The sequence below is a fragment of the Watersipora subatra genome, unplaced genomic scaffold, assembly GCF_963576615.1.
Source record: "Watersipora subatra unplaced genomic scaffold, tzWatSuba1.1 SCAFFOLD_238, whole genome shotgun sequence".
Taxonomy (NCBI): domain Eukaryota; kingdom Metazoa; phylum Bryozoa; class Gymnolaemata; order Cheilostomatida; family Watersiporidae; genus Watersipora; species Watersipora subatra.
Window position 1 is genome coordinate 426 of NW_027045402.1, and position 23,801 is coordinate 24,226.

Below are 23,801 nucleotides of genomic sequence, written 5' to 3' on the forward strand. Positions count from 1 at the left end.
GCCGGTATGCTACCATAGATTGCATTTTCTGCTACCTGTTGACACAATAATGGTGTGGCAACTATACTAAAAGGGGTTAATCGACGTTAATGGTTTATAGGGTGTTGGAGCATCGATTTATTAAGCCAATTGTTGTGAGTTTGAATCTCAACTTTGAACAATGGCCGCGGACAACTCAGCGTAATTTAAGTCCATGCTACCGACTAATGAGAAATAATAGCTCCTCTTACAGTTTCAATTTTAAAGTCAGTTTTACATACTGATGTTTGTTGAAACAAACAACGCTTTATTTTAATAGGTATACCTGCAGATGTTACACCTGATAACCTACAAGCTTTACTAGAGACCTTTCCCGGAACTGGAGGCCTTAGTGTAACCAGATCAGGCCTGTGTCACTCTTATGAGTGGACAGTTGAGTGGTTGCAGGTTGGGGGTGATAGGCCATCTCTGATTCTTGACACTTCTAACATTCAGGTAGAGAAGCTAAGCTTTTTGATATTTTGTTCAATCTGTTTTAATTTTTATGGCCTTTTATAAAGTTTGTGAGCCTGTAAAATCTATTCTAAACGTGTAGGTGATAAAAGAGAAGCAGTGCACAATTAAAAACCTTCAATGGTTTTCGACTTTTATGGCACTTTGTACTGGCAACAGCCCAGCCAAATATCTTTGTAATATAAATATCACATATAAGATTAATTTAATACATAAATATATAGCTTTTAAAGTGCATGTAGATTACCAATGTTATCTAAGTATTATATGTTTCACAGTAAAAAAGTAAAAAACTTTATTACCATAGATAACTTTATCAGTACCATTCTAAGCTAATGCACCCAATGTGAAAAAACTTATTTTCATGGATCTGTTGAATTTAACCATGATGAACAAAAACTTGTATCTTCATTTTACTTCCTGTTTGCATTTACTTTTCATTGACATTGATGTATTCTCTACGTTATCTTTTGCAGTTACGAAGTTAGAATCCCCTTTACTATTGATGTTGCCTCTGTCCCAAATTTGCATGATAGGTAGTGGTATATCTTGTAATGTAATAAAAGCACCTATGAATAGATAAGGAATTGTCTGATTTCCCACTGTGAAGTTTGACAAATGTTAGCAGTAGAATTTTCATTATCAGGGAGTGAACGCTAACATAATACAGAGCACTGAACAAGATGGCTATGCAGAATTTGATCCTATTATTGGTGACATGCTGTTCCAATCCCATGACATACCCCAAGTCACTGTGAATGTTAATGGCATTCCTAGCCTTTGCGCTGGCAGTTGTGAATTTGAATGGAGTGAAAGTGATACCCCTTCTATCACCTCTGTGACACCTTCATCTGGTGAGTAACACATCTTATCATCGTCATGATACTTGCATCAAATGAGTAACACCTACATCTAAGTACTTCAAATACCTCGAATGATATAAATGCCAACTAAATAACATTAACCCTAGCTTTTCCGGAGTCTGTTATGATCACATCCAACAAGTAAACCCATTCCAATATTTGCGCGCATGTTACAAACATTGTGTGTTGAAACAAACATTCTTATAAGGGTGCATAGTACTGTGTTTGAGCTGTCTAACCCAAAAACACAGCGATAAACATTTGGAGTAATGATGTATAGCATGAAAAATGATGTTATGTGAAACTATTTAAACAACTATATGTAAAAGCATGAATCTTACATAAAAAACTAAACTAATTACATAAAAACTATGTATTGTTGCACTATAGTAAAGACACACAAAGTGAACTGTAGACTCAGCAATGCACAGGTTTGTTGGTGTAGGGAGGGATACAAATATGCAATGCAACTTACTGTAACTAACGATGGAAATAGTTCAAATGAACCTAATTTACATATTTGCTTGCCATTTTTGCTTTCTACTTTTAATTTTTACCATTTTTATCAGTTTGAATTAGAACATTGTAGTGCTTTCAGAAATTTTTAGTGCCATGTGTTAGAAACTACTTCACATGTTAAGACAAATACTGCCACATATTTTAGGGGGTAAATTGAAAATCTCCAAGGTACAAGTGATGATAGCTTAAGGATTTACTGGAATTAATTACCATCTATAATTTTGGCAGTCACTCTCTATAGTATTACATTCATATCATATGCATGTACATCATCGTACATCAATATCTTTTTGGATTTTTTCATTCAGGTAAGTCAAAACTAGGCTCTATAACTTTTTGCCCGTACAAAAAGCACCCTCAGTGAAGGGTAACTGATTAATGGGACTGATGATTAACTAGAAGATGTCTGTATGCACACTTATCAAATGGTGGTATCACAGCAGATGAAGGAAGCTCTTCTCTAAGGATATTTTTGGCATTCTTATCAGATGGCTGTTGTTTTGGTAATGTTGAAAATAAGCGGACAAAACTCGCTGATGAATTCTCTTCTAATCTAGCTACTTTCCAAAAACTTCTTAGCCTGACAGCTTCTATTTTATATGCAGGTGGTGCTGATGTAACACTGACTCTAACAGGGACAGGGTTGGCTGCCAGCGCAGAAATATTGGTTGGTAAAGATAGCTGCATCAATATAAACCTAGTAGGAAATGATCTAACATGTGACCTGACATCAATGAGGAGAGGCATTCATGAAATAAAAGTGTTAATTGTGGGCAAAGGAAGAGCTGACTGCAGTTTAACCTATGAGTTTGTCTCAGAAGTATCTCTTGTCAGTCCCACCTCTGGTCACTTGTCTGGTAAGTAGAAAAATCAAGAACAACACATGGAGTTGTTTGTTCCTGTGTTTTCAGCACAGGTGTCCTTTAGCGGGGATATTGCCGAAGCCAAGACCGGGCCGTAATCTACACACAAAAAAAACAACAAAGGTCCACGAAGTTCTGAGCAAAAACAAAAGTATCCATCCAAATATCTCACCAATCCGATGAGCAGCACACACAAAAACTAAACCAATCGACAGTACCACCCGTCATGTCAAAATATTCAAAGTTTCAAGTCATGTCTTGCACAACTCACCTTATGGTTTGTCAAAACTTGTCTCAAAGTCCCTATTAATTTGAGACTGTCCAATATTCGTTTTAGAAATGGTCGCCGCTAGCCTAGCGTCCTGATTCAACATCTTAGTAACTATCAGGGCATTGCTGAGTGCTCCCGATCTTTTCGCATCCCTCTTAAGTTTTGTTTACATTAGTGTTAACCCGATTTTGATTGGTTCTTGCATGAAAGATTCAAAAAGATCAAGAGCGCTCAGCAATGCCCCGATAGTTACTAAGATGTTGAATCAGGACGTTAGGCTAGACTAGCGGCGACCATTTCTAAAACGGATATTGGACAGTCTCAAATTAATAGGGACTTTGGGACAAGTTTTGACAAACCATAAGGCGAGTTGTGCAATACATGACTTGAAACTTGGAATATTTTGACATGATGGGTGGCGCTGTCGAATTGGTTTAGTTTTTGTGTGTGCCGCTCATCGGACTGGTGAGATATTTGGATGGATACTTTTGTTTTTGCTCAGAACTACGTGGACCTTTGTCGTTTTTTTGTGTGTGTAGACTATGGCCCGGCCTCGGCTTCGGCAATATCCCGCCAAAGGACACCTGTGGTTTTCAGTGTAAAGTTGATTGTTAGCGAGGAGGTAGTCCAGACATACTCAGTTTTCTTCTCCTGTCTTTGCAACATACTCCACGTTTTTTCTCTTGTCCTAACAGGGTTGTTTTTCAAACAGACACTACTGGCATCCCAAATGAATTGAATTATACTGGCTCCCAAATCCCCTTTTGCTATTCCAACTTGGCAAGCTTGAGTGAGATATTACAGATAGCAAATGGTACTGATGTAGGCTTACAGAATACTTTTATTTTACGAAATTCTCTTTTTTACTCGTCATAAAGGAAGAATACTTCTATTATAGCTATAACAGAAATATTTAGAGTTGCCCCAATTTTGATATCGGAATCGGTGCCGATATGGGTGTTAAGTATCTGAATCGGTATCGGCCGATCTTTTCTTAAAAAATCGGAAACTTCAGATGCTTTTTACATATCAGCTATTTAGCAGAAACCTGTATTTTAGCCTGCTACTTTAATAAAAAATCATCAGCTGCAAGTTCCTTGCTTTTACCTAATGGATTCCGGACCTGTCACACAATCTATTTTATCTCTATAGCCTAATAAACATCCGAGCAGCTGCGCAATATTTTGGCTTTAGTCAGGACGTAATCAAAGTGCGGTATTTCCCAATTACTGCGATGTGATTTATTGCAGCCAATCACGAACAATAGAACCATAATCGGAAACAAAAATGCAGTGTAATGCTTCTATTTACTAGCATTTCGAAAGTAATTTGAGCAGTCGATGCATAAAGTTATCTCTCTCTCTCTTGATCATGACGATATGATGTATAGTTTGTATCGCATAAAATAACCTCAGTAGCTTATCGGTGTTTAGCCTGTCCTCCATAGTCTATGGCAAGCGAGTTCTTCTTCAGTACGACTGGCTACACCGATAGTGATAGAAGATAAAGGCATCTCACTGAGATAATTGAATCACTAACGGTAATTAAAAGACGCATTTATTTGCTCTAGACTTGTACAGGCGCAGCAGTTCATTCAGCAGTAGAAGAGAGATTTCATTATCACAGAGCAAGCTGTACCACCAACAGTAATTACCATTATTAATGACATATTTCAAGAAACATGGACTGTTTTGTTATTAGTTGCACGGTATGTCAGTATGTGAATATATATACATGTATATCTTTTTTTCATAAATACAAACAAATAAATACATGAATATTTATATTTTTTGCATTATATTTATATTTGCATAATACAATTACCAATAATCTATGCAACACAAAAGAATCTGAATCGGATTATTTTTCAATAAGAATCGGTATATCGAATCGGTATCTGAATCGGCTGGTGAAATTAGAATCGGGGCATATCTAGAAATATTCTTTTTACTATTCTTTGAACTAAATACACAAAAGCAAAGAGGTTGATTTAAAACTTGTTTTTGTGTTTTTGTCACAAAATACACAATAGTACTAATCAGTGCCTATATTCCTATAAATCTGTATATGAGACGTTTTTGTTTGATGATGATAATAATCAACATAGACAAGCCTGTCTATAGGTGGCTATCTGGTTACCCTTACTGGCTCGGGTCTTGCGGAGGAGGTTACGATAGAACATGCTGGAGGGACCTGTCATGTATTGATCGATCAGAGTAACAGTGACATAGTTGTGTGTCAGGTCCAGCCTTCTGTGAGTATTCTTGTATATTGTATTACTAGATGAATGTTCTGTGTTGTACGGGTAATAAAACGATTACCTAATGAATTAGGGTACTTCAAGCTACTAACTTTAGTCTAACTAGTCTAAATCTTTACTATAAGAAGTGCCATGTCTGGAGCCAGCCTAATAATCGTTACACTATGCTCAATGATCTCTATGCGCTCGTGATTTGAAAGCTTTCTAGTAAAATCCAACAGTATTTTTTCAAGTGTTTTAAGCAAGAGTATTTTAACCAATGTAATGATTAAGATTACAATTACTCTTTTGTAAAGCAATGTACCCGCTTAGTCTAAAAAGTTAGCTTGTCTGTCTGCACACCTGGATGCTCTCAGTTTAAATCTTGTGCTAAACGGATTTTTCATTCCTAAAACTTTATCACGATAACATGAATGACAAACAAACGCTGCTATTTATAGATAGATATTTTCTTTTAGTTAATTAGAAAGGTTTTTCTTATGTTGCTCTTTTATGCAAATAATAACACATATACAAAGATTGAAAATGTTAATACTAGCATCATTTTTTATAGCCACTGCCGAAGTAAAAATACCTGAGCCCTATCCTTTGTCCTTGAAATTCATGCGGGTCGATGTTAATTATAACGCTGCCAATATACATATGCTGTAGCCTGTATGGTTTTCAGTACATGTAAAAAGTACTTCATCTAAACTGGTTTTATTCTGAGTTGTGATGCATCATTTTGGGTAAACATAAGTTTTATTATGAAAAAGCCTTTGCTCTTACGGTCTGCTGTATAATTAACGCCAGTAAACCCGTGAACGAGTTTGCTAAGCTGTTTTAGGGTGCGTCAGCTCTTGCCATGTCACTAATACCATCAATACAAATACAGTGTGGAACCAAAAGTTTCAGGGCCTCAGGTCTCAAAGATCTTCAGCTCTATTATAAATATTTTAGCGTATAGATCACGTACTAACTTACCTTATTGTTATCCTAATGACTTTAATGCTAGACTTGAATGAAGAACATCGAAATATAAATTATTTTGCATAACCAATTACAGCAATAAAGGGATAATTCCAATCGTCTAACCTTAGTGTATTTTGTTTAAGAACTCTCACAACTCACTTGGTAAACGTAAGCAGAAAACTACAGTGCATCCCTGAGTTACGGAGTTAATGTAAGAGAGTTTTTTTCTCCTACGATGCAAAACACAATGTTTCCTTTTTATTTAGTATACGTATATAACCATATAACTACATGTATAACAGATTTGTTAGCCATGCATCTGACACTAAACGAGGTTAAAAGAAGACGTAAGAACATGATTACATTGCAACGAAGCTAGAGTTACTAGGTTACCTGTAAGTTAAATATAGCTAGAATGGTTGATATACTATTTTGTAACTAATTTTTAATAATTACAGTACGTACATTAATCTAAATTTTTATTTTTTCACCAAGGGTTGTTTGCATTAGATAATTGCTATAGGTTTTTTACCCCTCTATACAACATTTTTGCCTGACAATGCCAACACTAGAAAGGGGCATGGCGATGCACTCGCAAATCTTGCCTGACAATATGCTACAAATCTCTTTTATGCATCGCACAAAACGTATTTGTAACGTTTTTACTGAAGTTTTACTGTACTCCTAATATTATTTATATTATTCTATACTTCACTAATTATCTTTTAGGTTATTGGTGTAGAGTTCTGTTTTTATAATATGCTTTTGTACCTGCTTTTAGTTACTAAATACATGTATATATATATATAATAAAAAAATATTAGGAAGAAAGTAAATTTTCAGTATTTTAAATTTAAGTACTTTTTTTAATACTTCCCTTTTAATAGTTTTCCTATTATTTCAAACTTCACTAATTATTTTTTAAGTTTTTAGTGTAAAGTTCTCTTTTTATATGCTTTTGCCCTTTTAGTTACTGTATACATATATTATATACATATACATTGTATATATTTTTACAGTAAACACTTTTATAACGTAAATTCTAGATAACGTAAAATATTTATGGGAACCTTTTGCTTTCTACTACGCAAAAATTTCCATATAACGTACAACGGCAAATCGGGCAAGTTTTCAAAATTGATTTGATTGTTAGTTTACTTCGCCGCACTTGCGGAAGAAAAAATGGTATGGGTTTAGCGTTATCTCTATTATATATAACTTTCGCGACATTGTAGTTTGTTGTAATAGATTGTTAAATGTGTCGACAAAAAGTCGAATAGGATAGCTGCGCAATTGTTCATAAATACAAAGGCAATCAGTGGGTGCAGGTGTTACAGCGTCGGTCTAACAGTCTCAATGTCACGAGTTGGAGTATCATCGAAAATCTTTTTTATCCTAACCTTGGCCCCTAGATAGTGATAGACAATGAAAAGGTAGAACTGCTTTTTACAGTGAAAATATTCTGTTGTTTTGCCTTATTGTAGTCGTACAAAATATTTGTTATTAGTTTTACTTTGCAGAATAGACTTTGCTCTTTAGAAAAATAGGTAAATCGTTGTAAATGAACGTCGAAAAATGTGCAGTCCCTATCAACTTGTTGTAAACTTACCGCAATCGTGGTCTATAAAACCAGTAAGATTGATCATAAAAAGGAGAAAGGTTGTTGATGCAAACCAATAATACTGCAGTTACGGTACAGCCCACAAATTAAAAGAGTTCAGTAAAGTTTTTCCTTTTTGCATGGCCAAAGGGGTGAGTTTGGATAGATCTTGGAATATATTAGGCAATTCAAGGTATTTTAGTGTTCTTATAACAAAAACTCCCTAAAACTCAAACGTTCCTCGACCGGATTATTTACGTTATAGGAACGTCTACTGTATATATTGTACACGAATAACACAAGTGAACCATGTGTCACAAGCTTGGCTAGCCTGACTCTATAGTGAAATAGTCCTCCTTTTGTACACGTAGGTGTACAAAAGGATGATAAGCATCGATGATGAAACATCGTTTTCTGATAGGCTTCCTCCTTTCATTCGAAACGCTCCACTCTGTTAATTTGCTAGCTGTGAATGGCTTATCCGGCTAGTTTATTCTGCTCTCTTATCTGGTTGGCTTACCCGGCTGGCTTATCCGGCTGGCTGATCTAGCTGGCCTATCTGGCTGGCTTACCCATCTGGCCCGTTTGGCTGGGTTGTCCAGCTTGCTTCCTTCAAACTACCATTGATCACAAATAAACCACTGTGACGTATCACTGATCAGTAAGAAACATACATGACCAATCACTGTAAGACATGTCTGTAACCTATCACTGATCAGTAAATAACTTTGACCTATCACTGATCAGCAAGAAATGTCTGCTACCTACCAAATATCAGTAAGAAATTGCTATGACTTATCACTGATCAGTGAGAAATCTCTGTGACCTATTACTCATCGGTAAGAAATGTCTGTGACCTACCACTGATCGCCAATTTATTTTTATTAGTTTATCAAGCAAAGATTTTTTTTTATGAGTTGTCCAGTTATGCAGAGTCAGCCTCCTTGCATGTAAAAGAAAAAGGCTGAGTCTGTTATGTTTTCGATTTAATCAGTTTTATTTTCATTTCTATTTTAATGGTTTCATAATTATATACACTACAACCAAATTTGTTCCTTATGTTTACAGGCTACCAGTGGTCCTGTGGACTTTCTTCTAGTCTTTAATGATGGAACCAACCTGACTGTGCCTGATGCTTTCACCTTTTTGAATACAACTAGCAGCAGCGTTGTAAATTCTGTCAGTAATTCAGTTTTCTCAGTTTTAGGTGAGCACAGAGCAAATTCATTACTTATAAACTATTATTAAATGAACTAACGTATTGCTACACAGTTTCTCACTGATCGATGTTTAAATACGATTAAAAGAACATTACTTTAGCCTGAAAATATGCATAGGAGATGTGGGCCTGTTATGCATTCAAATGATACGTTTTGAATTAGACAATCCTTCCTGTATTGTTTGACTTAGGCGGACATTTACACTGTTAAACAGCTTCTGTGTGGGCAAATGTACATTAAACTTGGTATTTTAAAAGTAAATTTAAGCATTTTTAAATATTTGGATAAACTTTTAATCATATTAATCCTATTATATGGTGTAACTCTTACTATTCTTGTGTCCTACTGCACGCTATGTCCAGATAATCTTACATGTGGATGCTGCTGGCAGGTGGAACTGAACTGATAATTTCGGGAACTGGATTTGGCAGTAGCATTTCAGATGTATCAATTGGCTATGGAAATGCTGCTGATGTCACTGAGTGGATTGACACTGAAATTGTTGTTGTTATGCCTTCTCTTGACCTGGGAAGTTATACCCTTCTCGTCAGCACTGATTCAGGATATGCTGACCTAAGGTAAACCAAGTAGCTGTTTTTTTATGTCAATAAAACAGGCTATAAAAATTGACTAAGACTATGCGCTAGCATAGATTCTTCGCTTGGATTTTAATTGGTTGAATGTCCTGATGATGGAGGCCTGAGCTCGGGAGAAGATATTGAAGACCTGGCTCCCTTTTGTATTGAACCATAAAATGCCTTTATCACCAAATTGTCTAGCGAAACAGGTTAAACGCAAAAAACATTGCTTCAAATCGAATTTTTAGTGTATTTATCATGCTAAATGCAAAAACATTGCTTCAAGTCGAATTTTTAGTGTATTTATCATGCTTCCTTTAGAGTTATCTTCTTCTACTTATCCAAACAGACTTTCATGTTATGATTTTTCAAGGCCCTTTTGGAAGTTTTTAGAAGGTGAATATGAGAGATTTTGGTTGCAGACTTTGCTTACTTCGGTAAATCAGTGCCCTTGAGATTAGGTAGACTACAAAACTGATTAGAATATGTACTGGGTTATTTTATTTCTGTTAAATAGTCAACTGGTCTAACAAACTGCGTTCATTTGTCAGTACAAACTCGATACCAAAGATTGTCTACCGGTTAGAAATTACAGACATTTCTCCAAGACTGACATCTAAATATGGAGGAAGCAAGCACACAATCACAGGTTTGTTTGGTTCCTTTACTTTGTTTAGAGCAAGTCGTAGGAAAACATAAGTATGCGTGTACAAGTGTGGACGACTCTCTTTTGAAATATTTAGTTTCACAGCTGCATCAACAATTGAAACATAATAATTTATTTGTGACAACTAACAATCACAACTCATAGTTAGCGCATTACATTTTACAGCTTCCAGTAGGCAATTATATAAATTTTATACTTTGTTTATTATTTTTTTGCGTTTGGCAAAATAAAAAAATTGAGTTATGCTACAAAAATAGGAGATGTATTAAGTTTGCTAATAAATCTGGTATTGCTTGTGTACACTGCTTGTGATATAGAGCCAAAATAAATCCTTCAAAATGTAGCGCTTCACATGCTCAACTAGTGTTCTTTGACAAAACAGTCAGGAAAGCACAACTAATACAACAATAGACCTACAGGATGATGGATACCCAGTCTCTCTTATGGCATTGTTATATAGGTTTATGACAGCCACTGTTGCTATCAACTGCTTTTCTTTGAAACTTGGAAATGCCTTTTCAATTTTGCCTTTGACAATGCCTTCAATGCCTTTTGACAATTCTTTTGTCTTTTACCACACATGCAGGCTTTGGGTTTGGAGAGAATTCTACAGCTATCGATGTTAAGATAGGACCTGTAGCTTGTGAAGTTGAAACCGTTACTAACATGATGATAGAATGTGTGACTGAGCCATCTGTCCAACACCATTCAGTTGATAATCTTGGAACACATACCCAATACGGCCAATACTACGCTTGGAATCCTTCTTCACTAGATATTCAGGTAGGAGCCTGAATGCCTTACTGATTCATCCAATTGTTTTTGCTTGTAGCAAGTTGATAGTTTTGTTTCTTAGGCTAAATATGATTTGCATTGCTTGACTATATATGTAGGTAGGAGATATTGTGGACTGGAGCTGGACCTCACCTACTGGAGTGTCAAATGTTAAGTACACAGTTCAGCAGACAGATGATATCAGTTCATTAGATCCAACCAGGTTTGGCTTTGGTTATTTTCAAGAATCAAGTGCAGCCGGTACTTACAGCTATGAGTTCACCCAGGAAGGCATTTTCTACTATTGGTCAGCTCCAGTTGACCCTACAGGTACTGATACTTAATTTAATTTGTTGCCATTAAACTTCATGCTTTTTGTATAGTAGTTCATCATTGGTCAACGGCTAGGACACCAACATGTCATCAGCAGGTTGACGAGTCGAGACACAACAATCATTGGTGGTAGTTTGAAAGGCTTTTAATTACATCTAGTTTTGTGCTGCATCAGTCCAAATCTGGAGATTCACTTCAAAAAGCACCAGTTGAATTGCTCATAAGAGTATCAGGCTAAAACCAATCTGTAAACTGCTTCCTTTTTATAATTGCTTGTCATCTTTTATTAGTAACCCTTCTGTCATAATTTTCATGTAACAGTAATTGTTGGCAATAAATTGGACTAAAAATATTGTTGCACCAAAATCAGCATTGTAAACACAAACATAACTTTAGCTAGAATCTAGATCTTGTCTATCAAGTATTCTAGCCATTTTTACTCTGATTTAGATCTCTAAAAAAAGTATGATTTGCAGGCACCCACATAATGAGAGGCAAGGTGGAAGTGCTGCCCAAAGATCCCTGGTCTGGTGATGTGCATGTGATGTTGGGTGGTCATTTAGCAGAAATGAACATTGTTGCTCGAAAGAAGCGAAACACCAGAGTTAAACGTAAGTTTGATTGTATAGCTTCACCATTAATTACTTAAATTCAAATTATAGTAAATGACATCATACTAAAACTGAACACCGCTTTTTTAATCATAACTTTGCGAATCAAAACCTTTTTTCCACCCCGCGCTTTTCCATTAAATCATCAAAGTTTGCTTGATTTACATTGTATGTTATTTTGAAAGCTGAAGGTGAGCTAGTTGCTGCTGTCATGCAGTAAAAATATTTCTGTCATTAGTTACTGTGAGCCTGACAAGGCTAGCTTAATATAGATGTCATGATAACACTGCCTTATCAAGTATTTTAAACACAACATGAGTAAATTAAAACTAAGAAATATGTATTAGGATAAAAAAATGAAAATATAAAAGTGTATTCCTATAAAATATATAACTCAGCTACGATTACATTGCTTGCATCGGTAATAGTCCCAAGCTTATAGTATAACATTCTAATAATCTGGTCAATCCTTGTGATGTTTTTAGAAACTTGATGTTTTTCTGCTAGAGACATACTGTGTTATAACTATTTTAGTCGACCATCTATATACTGTTGCGTTTGTAATTGATAGAACTGGATTACCTTATCAATTACTCAGCAACATAGTGAAGAGGGCTCAGGCTTATTATCGAATGCAGGGAGATCTCTTTTTAAGTTGCTAATGCTAATGATAAGGTCTAATCTTGATTAATAACTGTTATAATCAATATATCTTGGTGATTGATATAACTTAGATTCTGCATTTGACCTTTCTGTGAGCAAGTAATGTTTACCACCGTTCCACAAGAGAATTTCAAAAAGTAAAGAATGTTATGGGGCTTCTTCATTCCTAATGTTTACTTTTCAAACAAGAAAATATAAACAATAGTTATATCTTTAAACTTTAATTAAACTATAAGAAAAGAACAGTACATGTCTGAGACTTAAAATATAATCACCCTCTTGTTCTCTTAAGAACCGACTTTTCGACTTATTCGGCTGAAACGTATGTCTACCATGATGAAGCTGTGTTTAAAGAATGAAAAGTATGAGTAAATATTTTTCCTTTTATACTGACTAAGTGTCAGCTTTAGTGTCAAGGCGTAAAAGTATGTCTCCCAAGATTTTAATAGTGAACCTTTTAGTTTTAGAGATTTTTTGGCTACTTCCTGGTGTTTTTCGCCAGTGGAGTTGTCATCCTGTATAATCTATAGTAATAGGTCACTGTCTGTTGTATGGCAGTACCAGATGCAGATCTTGCTAGGCCGCATAATGCGAGTTTTCATTGTCTGGCTGCTGTTGAGTGTTGCTGATCTTAAATCACCCTTTTTTGGAGTTAATCCATTATTTGGATTTGGGATTTACTTACAAGGTTTTGTGTGATTATTTAAATTTTTTTTTCTCAGGCTAAATATGTGACTGTTATAGTGATAGACTGGGTGGGTTAAGTTGTGTGAGTTGACTTGTAATGGTGATTATCCAATCTCCAGAGCTTGCGGATGTTGTACGCATGGTATTGTTTTTCTATTAAGTCCCCTGTGGGAGTTACAATGAATGCATGAATTCTATTATCTTGCTCTTTCCTTTATGTCTAACTGGGTATATACTGGTTCCAGATATAACAGTACAAAGTTAATTAGCTCTGATATCTTCTTGACATGTTAAAGTTGCTGTTTTTCAAACCAAATATTTCTATAGGATCAAATTTTAATTTGTATAATTTTTTCACAGCCCAAAAGTCTAGAGCACTTTAAAAAACAATTATGGAGTAAAATACATAAAAGCAAAATGTATCAAACTAGATTTTGTAAAAGGTCTTTATGTAAAAACTTAGGTTATATGTAAGCAACAAAATTAACAGGGTAATGATAAATGAAAATCAGCTTATTTTGTGCTTAATAAAAACCACATGAATGGAAGCGTAAGCTTGTTGACGAATAGGTTTGAGGGCAGATGTGATGATAGTAATATGTGATATACCTTACTCATAGACTAACTATTGTTTAAACTGGCTTGACTTACATGTTTCCATAATTTTTAAGTTTTATCTGTGATATTTATTTTTAGCCTCTTCACAAACGCTTATAAAACCTTAAACGCCAAGTGTTGAAAATCATTCTGGGTGTAAACCAAACACATGCTCAGTCTTTCCTATGTTATAAAAATTTTGTGTAGAAACAAGAATATAAGTAAGCCTTTAATGATCAACAGTAAGGGCTTACTTATATTCTTGTTTTCAGCTGCTTAGATTGAACAACACATTTTCACAAGTTTTCAATTTTTGCCTGGTGTGTTAGTGGTTTCTGTAGCATGATTAAAAATGGTGTACTTGTTAGTTAAAATAAATCTAACTTCAACGCTTCTAAATATTTATAATCAAAAATCTTTTTTAAATAATAAAATGCTTTGCTGTTATTTGTTTTTGAAGCTTTTAGTAATATGTTGCAATTTTTAAAAGCTGCTTGATTCAGTAAAAACAAACAAAAAAGATCAACTTGAAATGCTCTAATATTAGTATTTTTGCTTTAGGTGAAACATGCATTTCAGAGCAATCATCTTGCGCTGTATTTGGGCCAGGGATAGTTTCTACCTGCATCGAGGATGAAGTCATCATAAATAGCATTAGTCCCAACAATGGAACAAGCGAGGAAATCATCACACTAACTGGACGCGGCTTCAGCCTCTCCAACTGCAGCAACATTATCAAGTTTGGAGGTTCAGGCAATTATTATATTCTATATTTGTCATTTCAAGCTTTTAATCTACATTAGAAAGTAACAGTGTTGCATAATTATTTGGCTAAAATATGTAAAATGATGCAAAAAATAAAAACCAATTTTATTACTCCTTTGGTTATTAATCAAATTAATTAAAGTACACTGTGGCAGAGAATCATGTAGAGTTTTAAAGTTAACACATTCATTCAAAGGAGTTATGTAAGAAATCTCGAAGCTGTACAAACATTCAACACCAGACCTGATACACTTTTATATTAAAAAATCCACCAGAATTTAGTGGTACAGCAAATCACTTCTCATAAATACTGTATTTTTAAAATACTTGTTGGCAGGAGTGTTAAAACTCCTGTAATACCAGACCTGCTACATGTTCATATTTAAAAGTCTCTCAGCCTGTTAGTACTACTGCTAATAATTTCTGATAAACACAGTATTCTCTTAAAAGAATTATTGACAGGACTGTTTGAGTTTTTGTAAACCAGATTAATACATGCGCATGTGAGCCTCATCATGCCTTAGTGTGTAGGAACTAAGCTTTCATTTATTATGTTTAACTTAATTAATATTATGACTATATCTTTGTTTTGCTTAACGTTATATTTCTATTAATCATTGAAATAAACACGCACACGCGCCCGTGTGCACACACATACTGGTTGACCCTAAGTCACTTTTTGCAGATGCCATCTGTACAATCCTGTCAAGCTCTGAAACCGATGTGCAGTGTAAGCTCTCATTGAATTCACTGGTTGAGCCCGGAGTCATTTTACCAGCGTCGATGATTGTGGACAACTTAGGCAGCGCCTTGCCCAATATCACTGGTGAATGGAACAAAGGCTACACGCTTCTCCCAAAAGTAACGGAGGTTTCCCATGACGGCGGCTCCCTTAAAGGAGGGCAGCTCATAACAATTAAAGGTCTGTTGTTGCTTGTTGTTAGAGTTGTTTTTTCTGATCTCAATCAAATTGAAATCTTTTTGCTCAGTTTTGTTGACTTGCATAGTTGAGAAAAAAGTCCTGGCTCATTGCTATAAAAACATCCTGATAGCTGGACTGAAAGCGATGCATTCCGATATTTCATGCCAGTGTTTATAATGCTCAGTTATAGATTTGTCAAATAATTTTGCAAGCCAATATTGGTATGAGCTGTTTCTGTTAACCAACAGCAAAAACATTAATCTCTTTTTCTTTCATATCATACTAAACAGTAATACTTGTTAAGGTATATGTTCTATTTTTTATTAAGGTGACTATACTGAGGATATTATATTAAGGTGAAGATATTTTGGATACTTTTATGTTATATTAATATGGGGATACCTGAGAGACTTCTATGTTATAACGAGATGGGGATACCTGAGAGACTTCTATGTTATATTGAGATGGGTATACCTGAGAGACTTCTATGTTATATTGAGATGGGGATACCTGAGAGACTTCTATGTTATATTGAGATAGGGATACCTGAAATACTTCTATGTTATATTGAGATGGGGATACCTGAGAGACTTCTATGTTATATTGAGATGGGGATACCTGAGAGACTTCTATGTTATATTGAGATGGGGATACCTGAAATACTTCTATGTTATATTGAGATGGGATACCTGAGAAACTTCTATGTTATATTGAGATGGGGATACCTGAGAGACTTCTATGTTATATTGAGATAGGGATACCTGAAATACTTCTATGTTATATTGAGATGGGGATACCTGAGAGACCTCTATGTTATATTGAGATGGGGATACCTGAGAGACTTCTATGTTATATTGAGATGGGGATACCTGAGAGACTTCTATGTTATATTGAGATCGGTATACCTGAAATACTTCTATGTTATATTGAGATGGGGATACCTGAGAGACTTCTATGTTATATTGAGATTGGGATACCTGAGAGACTTCTATGTTATATTGAGATGGGGATACCTGAGATACTTATATATTTCGTTAAGATGGGGATACCTGAGATACCTCTGTGTTATATTAAGATGAGAACACCTGAGATATTTCTATGTTATATTAATATGGAAATACCTGAAATACTTCTATGTTATATTAAAATGGGGATACATAGATAATCAGATGTTTAATTAAGGTAGGAATCCTGCGATACCTTTTCGTAATATTAAGAATATAACTACCTTTTATCATGATTTAGGAGACGGATTTTTGATGGATGGCAGAACAAAGGTCTCAATTGCCAATGTGCCCTGTGAAATCCAGTCACTTGATTACACGGAGATCAGATGCACAACTGGGGAAGCAGGTGTTTGGTCTGGTGAAATCCGTGTCAGCGTACTATCTGCTAAGAATGAGGTCCTTGAAGCAGTGTGCATTAGTTCCTGTGTTTTCAGTTACTCTTCGACAAAAACTCCTTCACTCCTCAGTGTTACTCCAACTGAGGTATGTACTGTATTCCTAATTATACTTATTGGTTTAGCTCATTGAACTACTTGCGCTGTATTGATAAACAGTTTCTTGTGTGCATGTGAGTTTGAAAAAGGTAAGTGAGGTATTATCATGAGAGAAGGTCAAGGTCTATGGGGGTATAAATATAAGAAAAGATATGGTGAGGTAAGCTTGTAGGAAATAAGCAGTTGAGGTATGCTTGTAGGAAAGAACCGATTAAGGTGTGTTAGTAAGAAAGAACCCGTTTGTAGGAAAGAACCAGTTAAGGTATATTTGTATGAAATGTCTAATAGATGAGAGAATAACTATTCACTTTAAAAACTCAAATGAAAGTTTAGCAAAATTTGCGTCATTTATTTTGAGCAATTTGCTGCTGTTTGATTATCATTTGTTTCAGCTATACTTAAAGTGAATAATATAGATGTAGTAGAAAGTTAACATTCAACATCGTGAATCAGTGTGGTTATGATGAGTTGATTGTTAAACAAATGCCTATGCTGTACCTGTGAAGAATGTAGGTGAGCCAGGCGAACCAGTCTTTGATGATCTCACTTTAATTGTTAAATGCAAATCACTTTTATGACAACTATATATATCGCTTGCAGGTAACAGGAGCTGCTGATATAATCCTAGCTGGTTCTCGTCTTGGAAATGATTCATTCAACTTAGTTGTCTATGCAGGCAGCATAGAATGTGTGATCACTTTGGTAACGGATTCAGAGATTCAATGCTCACTTCCGCCTGCTTCGGCTGGTAACCACACCATTTCTGTTCTCAATAAAAATCTTGGTATGTATACAGTTTTAATATTTATCAACAAAGGGGTATCCCCTATTTTCTCATATAATGAAGAGTTTCTCTGTATTTAAGGCTGGACTAGTTTGTGCAATACTCGTTTGCTCTTTTTTCAGGCTATGCAGCTTACAGTCAATCCTCTGCAGGTAATCATGCTGGCAGCCAAGAATGGCAGTCACACTGTTTTCATTTAACTAGCTCTGTTTTGCTGCTCTTCTACTAATTGTTCATTCATTTAGTTCAACTTAATTCCCTTATCCCTATTTAAAACAATACATGCCATTCCTGTTCCCTGTTATCTGCTGGGTTAAAACAATACATGCCATTCCTGTTCCCTGTTATTTGCTGGGTTAAAACAATACATGCCATTCCTGTTCCCTGTTATCTGCTGGGTTAAAACAATACATGCCATTCCTGTTCCCTGTTATTTGCTGGGTTAAAACAATACATGCCATTCCTGTTCCCTGTTATTTGCTGGGTTAAAACAATACATGCCATTCCTGTTCCCTGTTATCTGCTGGGTTAAAACAATACATGCCATTCCTGCTCCCTGTTATCTGCTGGGTTAAAACAATACATGCCATTCCTGTTCCCTGTTATTTGCTGGGTTAAAACAATACATGCCATTCCTGTTCCCTGTTATCTTCTGGGTTAAAACAATACATGCCACTCCTGCTCCCTGTTATCTGCTGCTTCAAAACAATACATGCCATTCCTGCTCCCTGTTATCTGCTGCTTTAAAACAATACATGCCATTCCTGCTCCCTGTTATCTGCTGCTTTAAAACAATACATGCCATTCCTGTTCCCTGTTATCTGCTGGGTTAAAACAATACATGCCTTTCGTGCTCCCTGTTATCTGCTGGGTTAAAACAGTACATGCCATTCCTGTTCCCTGTTATTTGCTGGGTTAAAAAAGTTGGTATAGGAATCAGATTCTTGCTTTGCTGCCTCATGCATTACTTGAACATAGTTGTTTCAATTTATGTTATAAAAAACAATGTAGTTGTTTTTGCTTACCATACAAAAACAAGGAAGTTGTATTACCTTACATATAAGAGCAATGTGTTTATTTTAACATATGATATAAAAATGTAATTGTTTTAACTTACGTTATAAAGCAACGAGGTTGCTTTACTTTACCTTTTAAAAACCATGTAGATAATTTAACATACCTTATAAAAAATTTAGCTATTTTAACTTGTAAAACAAAGTAGTTGTTTTAAGTTACTAAACACTGCTGCTCAGTGCACTATACATGTGACCCTTTTGAGTTTCCTTAGACCTAGTGCTGCGTATGTCCAAATTGATGTCAATATAGTCGTAAAACTGTATCTGTAGACGAGGCCACTCAGCGTAGTCTAAAGGCTTTAGTAATAACATAAACATTGATGATAATTCTTACCTTACATTCCGTAATTACTATATTTGAGCTCTATATGTGTTATGCTTGTAGTCATAATCATTTACAGATAAAAAATCATGTAAGATGTTGGCATGAAATAAATATAGTTAACTTTATTTATTCTGGAGATAAATTTACTAAAACAGGGGTATGCCTCCTCCCTCAATGTATTTGAATTAATTTTATTGTCTCTCATGCTTCATCATCTTTTCTTTTACGTTGAGTTAAATCAATGTTAAGCCTTACTTGCTGCTTCAGCTATCTAATAACTTGTTAATAGGACTTTCCTCGCTCTATGTGACTAGCCTGGGCACAGTTACCACAGTGACACCCTCTTCAGGATCAATACACGGAGGCACTCTTATCACAATCAATGGAACTGGTTTTTCCGATGAGACCCTTGTAGAATGTGATGGAGCTGTCTGTGAGGTTTGAACATGCTATTTTCAATATCACCACTTTCCTAATAAGCTGTCAGCAGTGTTACAAGTTTTTTTGGTCTCATTGGTAAGAATTTCTGTATGCATTTCCTGACATTTGAGCCATTGCTTCTGTAGCTTGTCTCCAATGTTGCAGCGGAGCTCACTCTAGCTAACTTTAATTCTTAGTACTCTTCTACCTTTACAATGTTTCTTCTATTGTTTTAAAATACTGTTTCCCTTCAGAACCTTTTTACAAATTGCTCTAGTTTTTATTTCCCATAATTTTGTCATCATTGGTTATGGACGAGAAGACAGTACTTTCACATTCATTTATTGGTCTATGAACTGCTTCATCCTTATAAAAACTCTTAGTTTTACAGTTCATTTGAATCAAACAATGGCCACTTAGGATATTTAGGCAAATTTAACATTAGCCCTATGCTACAACCAAGTATTCAAGTAAACAGACTATTGTAAAATGAATGGGTAACTAGGAAAACTGAAAATTTATTTTTGTGCTTACTGATTTTTGTTCATTCATATTGATATCTACAGATCATCAACACTGATATGAGCAAATTTTACATATATGATGTGTTTTCACATACAGATAAAAGAATACGATGCAACTTCTATACAATGTGAGACACCAGCTGCAGATACTTCAGACATGTGCAACTTGCAATTTCATGGAACTCCTGACAACTCTGCACCCGTTGACTTGCTCTATTCCTTTAATGTTGACGACACTCCCACCATAACTAGTGTGACACCAAACAGTGGCGTCACTGGAGAGGTGATCACGATTGCTGGTACGATTTTTTCATGTAATTGTTTGTACTGTAGAACACCATTGGTTAAAACTAACATGAAGTTTTCCATTACTCATCTAACTAGTATATCTTTTTTATTGTGTTATGTTAATTATTATAACAAGAACCTTTGCGGTTTAGTTCATCATGAAAGATTGTCAGGTGTGGTGATAAAGCACAGATAACACCTGTTTACGCAATTATTCTAAAACACGTGAAGATAATTGATTAGCACAGGTGTTACAGTGTTGGTCTACCGAGCTAAATGTTGCGAGTTTGAAATTCTGCTTTAGAATTTTTTACCAGAGAAATCTTATATCTGAACTGCTTCAGACAGATGCAAGAACAGAAACGACTCGTGGTATACACTGTGTTTCCATGACGCGCATGATTCACGAATTTGAGCCAATCCGCAAGTTATCTGCGTCATGTAAACGGCATAACTCTGCAAGCTAAGTGAGTTTTGCCATCCACAAAACTTTGTCGAATGAATCATGTTTGCGAATCATGGAAACAACACTTGCGAATCTTGGAAACGGCACTTGCGAATCATGGAAACGGCACTTGCGGTTAATGCGCATTAGATTATTGAATATCGATGGCTATTACATTAAAAACATGTTCACGCTTCAGTCGTTTATATTTCGATTTCAGCAGTCTCAATGCGCCAAGAACGATCGCTGCTAAGTTAAGCGTGACAAGACTGCGTAGCTATTTAAAGAGTCATTAATTAGGCTAATACTTGACCTACAGGGTCAAGCACTGGTGTTTAATCAGCATCCCCAGGTGTTCATTGAAACGCTCGATTGCAAAGTAACTCAACTTGCGGATCATTCGGATTATGTGAGTCATGCGGATTATGCGAGTCATGGAAACATAGTGAGTGAATCATGCGAATTATGGATGTCATGGAAACAGTGATAGTGAAGATCTGCGGCCACACTCGGCATTTTATTGCCTTTAATAATAAAGACAAAAACGGTATTAAATTTAGGATAGCTTGTTTAACCAGAGCCTCCTTATTAAATGCATTTTTAATTTTGGGCACGATAGAATTGCTATAAAAACTTTTGTAAAGTATACATATATAATTTCCCAATCCTCCATTCTAAGTTCTCACAACTTTATGCCAGTGGTAATTGTTTTCTTTGTCATCTCTTGGTTAACTGCCAGGTACTCTGCTGAGTGATGCTAATGAAATTACCCTAGATGATTCCACCTGTGTGCTTGTGTCAGCGAACTCCTCAGCAGTCACCTGTACACTTGGTGAGCATGCTGCTGGGCGTACATATCTTGTCATAAATGTGGATGGAAAGGGAAAGTCTGCTGCTGTACTATTCACTTACGAGCTGCAAGCTGATTCAATTACACCAGCCAGAGGTACACTACTCACTATTAAGACGATATAGTTAGGTGAACATAATACTAAGGCTTGATCATGTCAGTCATTATTACTACTTTTATGTACATGTAGAAGGCTTAATTCCTAGTCTGGCTTCATCTCGTGAATGCATCACCCACTTGTGTGCAAGCGCTCGAAGTTCAATGTTTCTGAGTGATCACCCCATCAGCAACTGCCCATAACTCAAATTTAAGAAACATTGAGAATATTTTTTGTACTTTCTTACGTAAATAGTTGACTCGAGTTGTTTATAAGTAGCACTGATTCTTTCCTAAACATTCAAGCATGGCACTCGGTTAAAAAAATGCAATTGGTTTGATTCATGACACTCTTTTTGGTTTCATATTTAATGTTATCTGACAGGAACATTTGGAGGAGAACAAAGTGTTACCATAGCAGGTGCAGGAATGGATGACTCTATCACAGTAGCAATCTGTGGCGAGTTGTGTACAAATGTGGCTGTCACTTCATCTCAAGTTGTCTGTACTACTCCATCGTATGGTATGTTTTCTTGTGTATTCATACTATTATAGGCTATATTTAATGGTATTTTTATAATAGTGATGTTTTACTCAAAACAATACTACAAATAAAACTAAACTTTTATTTGATACAAATATTATTTTAATCAAGTGTATTTATGTGGTAGTAATCATAGCTGATAGGTTAAAGCTCTCTACGTAGAATCAATTCTAAATGTAACTCAATCCTGAATGGTCTAGTGATATGTTAGTAGCATACCTTGTTGTCAACATGACAAGTGTATCATCTCCTCTCATGGTACTAATATAGTGAGAAAACAGTGTTTTTATTTGTTCACTATTCTGGTGAGTAACAGTTCGGTCAAATACTAATGTCTTAGGTCAATTGATTATCAAACCCAATAAAGATTTTCAACTCTGAGTTATTTCTGTTGTTTAATTCTTTATCGATTTTATTTTGAGTGTAGAAACCTTCTAGTTTTTTCAACTAATGTTTGCATCACCATTTTTTCTAGTAAAGAGCAGCCCAGCTTCAAACTTTTATCATAGATGTTACAAATAGTATTTGGATTGCGAACAATATGCTCAAAAAAGTTGGTTTTACAAGTTCCCTACTTCAGTGGTTGAAGACCATTTAGAATGTTATGGCAGTTTGTAATTGGTATCCTCATGTCTTTTGAGCTGCTAGTAAATATTCCTATTACTAAACTGAAAGTAACTGTACTCATTTACAGCCATGGGTGGGTCCGATGTTATATGTGATGTCGTTGTGACCCTTTCTACTGAGAGTGTGACATTAACCTCAGCCTATACCTATGACACCACACTGGGAGGTCATGTGACTGGTATGACACCTAAGAGAGGAGGCACTGCAGGTGGCACAGACTTGACTATAACAGGCAGTTCTCTCAACCACACTAAGTGAGTGTCTGAAAAATATTTTCTGTACAACTTAGCACTAATTTTTCTAATATCCTAATGTTAGACCTAATTATCTGATTTTTGTTAAAAGAATTAATGTGAAAAGATACACATGGACACTAAAGCGGGCAACTTAATGATTACATAATTATGTACAAACAATAAAACACAACCAATAACAAAAAATGTGACTTCCTTGTTTCCATCTAAATTTTTGATGTGCTTGCCACTGTACATGAATCACTAAATAGCTTTCAGAGTTAACTCTCATGGCATAAAAAAAACACTAGATTGTAGGTGGTAGCAGTCTCACGCTTGAATTATCACTGAAACAAGAGATATTAACATGTTGGAAAGAATTGTAGGCTTTTTTCAGGATATGAACTACCGCAATGGCTGTGGCTGTGACTACATCTACCAAACAAATATGA

At 35.5% G+C, this 23,801-nt stretch overlaps 1 protein-coding gene across 1 annotated transcript in view; it reads left to right on the forward strand.

Annotated features, from left to right (window-relative positions):
• Nucleotides 1-298: 298 nt before the first annotated feature.
• The window catches only part of LOC137410444 (fibrocystin-L-like), a gene marked incomplete at its 5' end in the record, with an annotated part of 35,624 nt that continues 12,121 nt past the window's right edge, over nucleotides 299-23,801 (forward strand). The window contains 20 exons of the mRNA XM_068095858.1: nucleotides 299-474; nucleotides 1,139-1,346; nucleotides 2,480-2,731; nucleotides 5,132-5,262; nucleotides 8,888-9,026; nucleotides 9,431-9,617; nucleotides 10,169-10,266; nucleotides 10,871-11,067; nucleotides 11,178-11,388; nucleotides 11,868-12,002; nucleotides 14,511-14,702; nucleotides 15,400-15,636; nucleotides 16,882-17,126; nucleotides 17,738-17,921; nucleotides 18,003-18,073; nucleotides 19,590-19,760; nucleotides 20,364-20,565; nucleotides 21,739-21,945; nucleotides 22,331-22,468; nucleotides 23,184-23,370. Of these exons, the coding sequence (XP_067951959.1) occupies nucleotides 299-474; nucleotides 1,139-1,346; nucleotides 2,480-2,731; nucleotides 5,132-5,262; nucleotides 8,888-9,026; nucleotides 9,431-9,617; nucleotides 10,169-10,266; nucleotides 10,871-11,067; nucleotides 11,178-11,388; nucleotides 11,868-12,002; nucleotides 14,511-14,702; nucleotides 15,400-15,636; nucleotides 16,882-17,126; nucleotides 17,738-17,921; nucleotides 18,003-18,073; nucleotides 19,590-19,760; nucleotides 20,364-20,565; nucleotides 21,739-21,945; nucleotides 22,331-22,468; nucleotides 23,184-23,370 (3,568 nt within the window). The remainder of the gene's footprint in view (nucleotides 475-1,138; nucleotides 1,347-2,479; nucleotides 2,732-5,131; nucleotides 5,263-8,887; nucleotides 9,027-9,430; nucleotides 9,618-10,168; nucleotides 10,267-10,870; nucleotides 11,068-11,177; nucleotides 11,389-11,867; nucleotides 12,003-14,510; nucleotides 14,703-15,399; nucleotides 15,637-16,881; nucleotides 17,127-17,737; nucleotides 17,922-18,002; nucleotides 18,074-19,589; nucleotides 19,761-20,363; nucleotides 20,566-21,738; nucleotides 21,946-22,330; nucleotides 22,469-23,183; nucleotides 23,371-23,801) is intronic.